Source organism: Triticum dicoccoides, chromosome 1B, assembly GCF_002162155.2.
Source record: "Triticum dicoccoides isolate Atlit2015 ecotype Zavitan chromosome 1B, WEW_v2.0, whole genome shotgun sequence".
Classification (NCBI taxonomy): domain Eukaryota; kingdom Viridiplantae; phylum Streptophyta; class Magnoliopsida; order Poales; family Poaceae; genus Triticum; species Triticum dicoccoides.
In genome coordinates, this window is record NC_041381.1 from 604,195,035 (window position 1) to 604,198,038 (window position 3,004).

At 54.4% G+C, this 3,004-nt stretch overlaps 1 protein-coding gene across 1 annotated transcript in view; it reads right to left on the bottom strand.

Moving 5' to 3' along the window:
• The window catches only part of LOC119349028 (periodic tryptophan protein 2-like), a 5,084-nt gene extending 3,809 nt beyond the window's left edge, over positions 1-1,275 (bottom strand). Inside the window, exon 1 of the mRNA XM_037617040.1 lies at positions 45-1,275. Coding sequence (XP_037472937.1) covers positions 45-1,229 — 1,185 coding nt within the window. The 5' untranslated portion in view covers positions 1,230-1,275. The remainder of the gene's footprint in view (positions 1-44) is intronic.
• Between the last annotated feature and the right edge of the window lie 1,729 nt (positions 1,276-3,004).

Sequence of the window (3,004 nt, forward strand, 5' to 3'; positions counted from 1 at the left end):
GGACATAACAAAGAATGCAAATGACATTACTACTTCAAACACACCTTGACTTTGTTATCATCAGCTCCAGTAGCAATTAACTGAGAATCTGGTGAGTATGCAATGCAGTTCACATCAAAGTAGTGACCCTGCTGCTTCAAAATGTAGGTCTCTGACCGCCACTCCCACACCAGCAGTTGCCCAAGCTTGGCACACCCAAAAACTAGCCAATTCCCCAAGCTGTTGAAAATAGCAGTAGTGATCTTCTCCCTTGATATTGACAACTGGCAGTGGCACACAAAGTCCGGCATCTGGTACAGCCCAAATACCCCGTTAGAAAACCCAACCACCACCATGTCAAGATCCCGGTGGTAATCACAGGCTGTCAACTTAGCAGGTGCCTGCATGAAGAAATTCTTTTTTTGCAACTCCCACTTTGCCAAATGAAGTGGAGTAGTGCTGGGCTCTTCCAGCTCTCCCAAACTCTTCCTCTTCCTGCTCCCAGCATCCAATTCCGGCTCACCATTCTGTTCTGATTCCTGCTCCGGTGTCCCGGGTGAAGGTGGAGATGCAGCATCATTGCCCTCCACCAAATTCCATGTAAAGATAGCTCCGTCCTTTGAAACCGTGTAGACCCCGTGGACTTTGCCAGTCTTCTTATCGGTGGCGAAGAAGGCGCCGACGACAGCCGCGCGATGGCCGAGGAAGAGAAAGGGCTTGTTCCCGGTGCCCCGCTTGACGGGCAAGAGGCGGGCGGTGAGGTCCTTGCAGGCGACGAGGAGGGAGGCGGAGTCAGGGGACCAGTCGAAGGAGGTGACCCCGGCGGCGAAGCCGGGGAAGGTGCGGAGGAGGTGGAAGGGGAAGAACTCCTTGCGGAAGGAGGGGGAGCGCCAGATCTGGACGAGCTTCCCGACGGCGACGGCGATGAGCTCGCCGTCGGGGCTGAAGCGGACGGCGGAGGGGGCGGCCTTGAAGGAGACGCGGTGGAGGACGGCGCGGCGGTGGAGGTTGGCGTAGAGCGCGCGGCCCTTGTCGTCGCAGGCGAGGAGGAAGTCGCCCGAGGGGGAGGTGGCGAGGCGGGCGATGTTGGCGGAGGACTCGAAGGGGAGGGTGAGGGAGGTGGAGGCGGCGAGGTCGGTGGTCGCCACGCGGTTCCCCACCGCGGAGAGGAGCACCGAGGAGTCCCCCGCGAAGACGGCGTCGCCGCCGCGGTACGGCGCGCCCAGCAGGTTCTGAAAGCGGTAGTTCATGGCGGGGGCGGGCGGGCGGCCGGGCTTTGGGGGCTAGGGTTTTGGGGTGGGGAGGAAGGGGACGAGGAGGGTGTAGTTGACGACGAGACAGGGTTTAGCCCTGGATTCGAAGTTTTGGTGGGCCGAATGGTTCCTCTGGCCCAACTGTGGAGCGGGCTAAGATGAAACTGAACATGTTTCTCGAAAAAAAAAGATGAAATTGAACATGACCTGTCAGACCGAGTTTTTTCTTTCGAGGTAGTGAGGGAGAGTATGGTTCGAATTTAATTAGGACGTCGATAACTGTCACACGTGTGGCAGGAAAGAATACGCACCGCACGTCTCTAATGCAAATAGATTGTCACGTTATCGCATGCATGCATGCGAAAATCTTTCAAAAATGTTAACGCCCACACGTGTGGGCGTTTGCACATCGCTCACACGGCTCCATCACCACTCATTTTGCCACGTATGAATTGATGACATCAGTAGAATTTTTTTTGGTTTTCGGCTTAAAAATGTTGTATCTCCTAAATAAAAAAGCAAACTAAAAATTCGTTTTCACCATTAAATCTGTCTCGACGAGATCTTCAAAACTAGACCCCATGTTGATATGTTTCGATGAATTTTTTTTTTCCAGAAGTTGCCACGATGTTTACACTGCAGTTGCCATAGGGCTTAAACTAAAGTTGCCATGTGGCAATTTTAGTTTGTAGATCATGGCAATTTTAGTATTTTGATGATGGCAACTCCAGTACTTTGACCATGAAAATTATTTTTTGTATGAACCATGGCAATTTTACGTGCATGTATCATGGCAATTTTAGTTTATGATGTTGGGGAACGTTGCAGAAAATTAAATTTTTTCCTACGGTTTCACCAAGATCCATCTATGAGTTCATCTAAGCAACGAGTCATGGGAGATGCATCTACATACCACTTTGTAGATCGCGAGCGGAAGCGTTCAAAAGAACGGGGTTGAAGTAGTCGTTCTCGTCGTGATCCTATCACCGGAGATCCTAGCGCCGAACGGACGGCACCTCCGCGTTCAACACACGTACGGAGCGGATGACGTCTCCTCCTTCTTGATCCAGCAAGGGGGAAGGAGAGGTTGATGATGATGGCTCCAGCAGCAGCACAACAGCGTGATGGTGGTGGAACAGCAGCACTCCGGCAGGGCTTCGCCAAGCACGTGACGGAGGAGGAAGAGGTGTAGTAGGGGGAGGGAGGCGCCAGAACTTCAGGGTGCGGCTGCCCCCTCCCCACTCCCTTTATATAGGCCCCCAGGGGGGGCGCCGGCCCTGGGAGATCCAATCTCCCAAGGGGGGCGGCAGCCAAGGGGGTGGAGTACCCCCCAAGGCAAGTGGGGCGCCCCCCCCCCCACCCTAGGGTTTCAACCCTAGGCGCAGGGGGTGGGCCAAGGGGGGTGCATCAGCCCACTATGGGCTGGTTTCCCTCCCCATTTCAGCCCTTGGGGCCCTCCGGGATGGGTGGCCCCACCCGGTGGACCCCCGGGACCCTTTCGGTGGTCCGGGTACAATACCGGGCGACCCCGAAACTTTCTCGATGGCCGAAATATCACTTCTTATATATAATTCTTCACCTCCGGACCATTCCGGAACTCCTCGTCACATCCGGGATCTCATCCGGGACTCCGAACAACATTCGGTATGCTGCATACTCATATTCATACAACCCTAGCGTCACTGAACCTTAAGTGTGTAGACCCTACGGGTTCGGGAGACACGTAGACATGACCGAGACGGCTCTCGGACAATAACCAACAGCGGGATCTG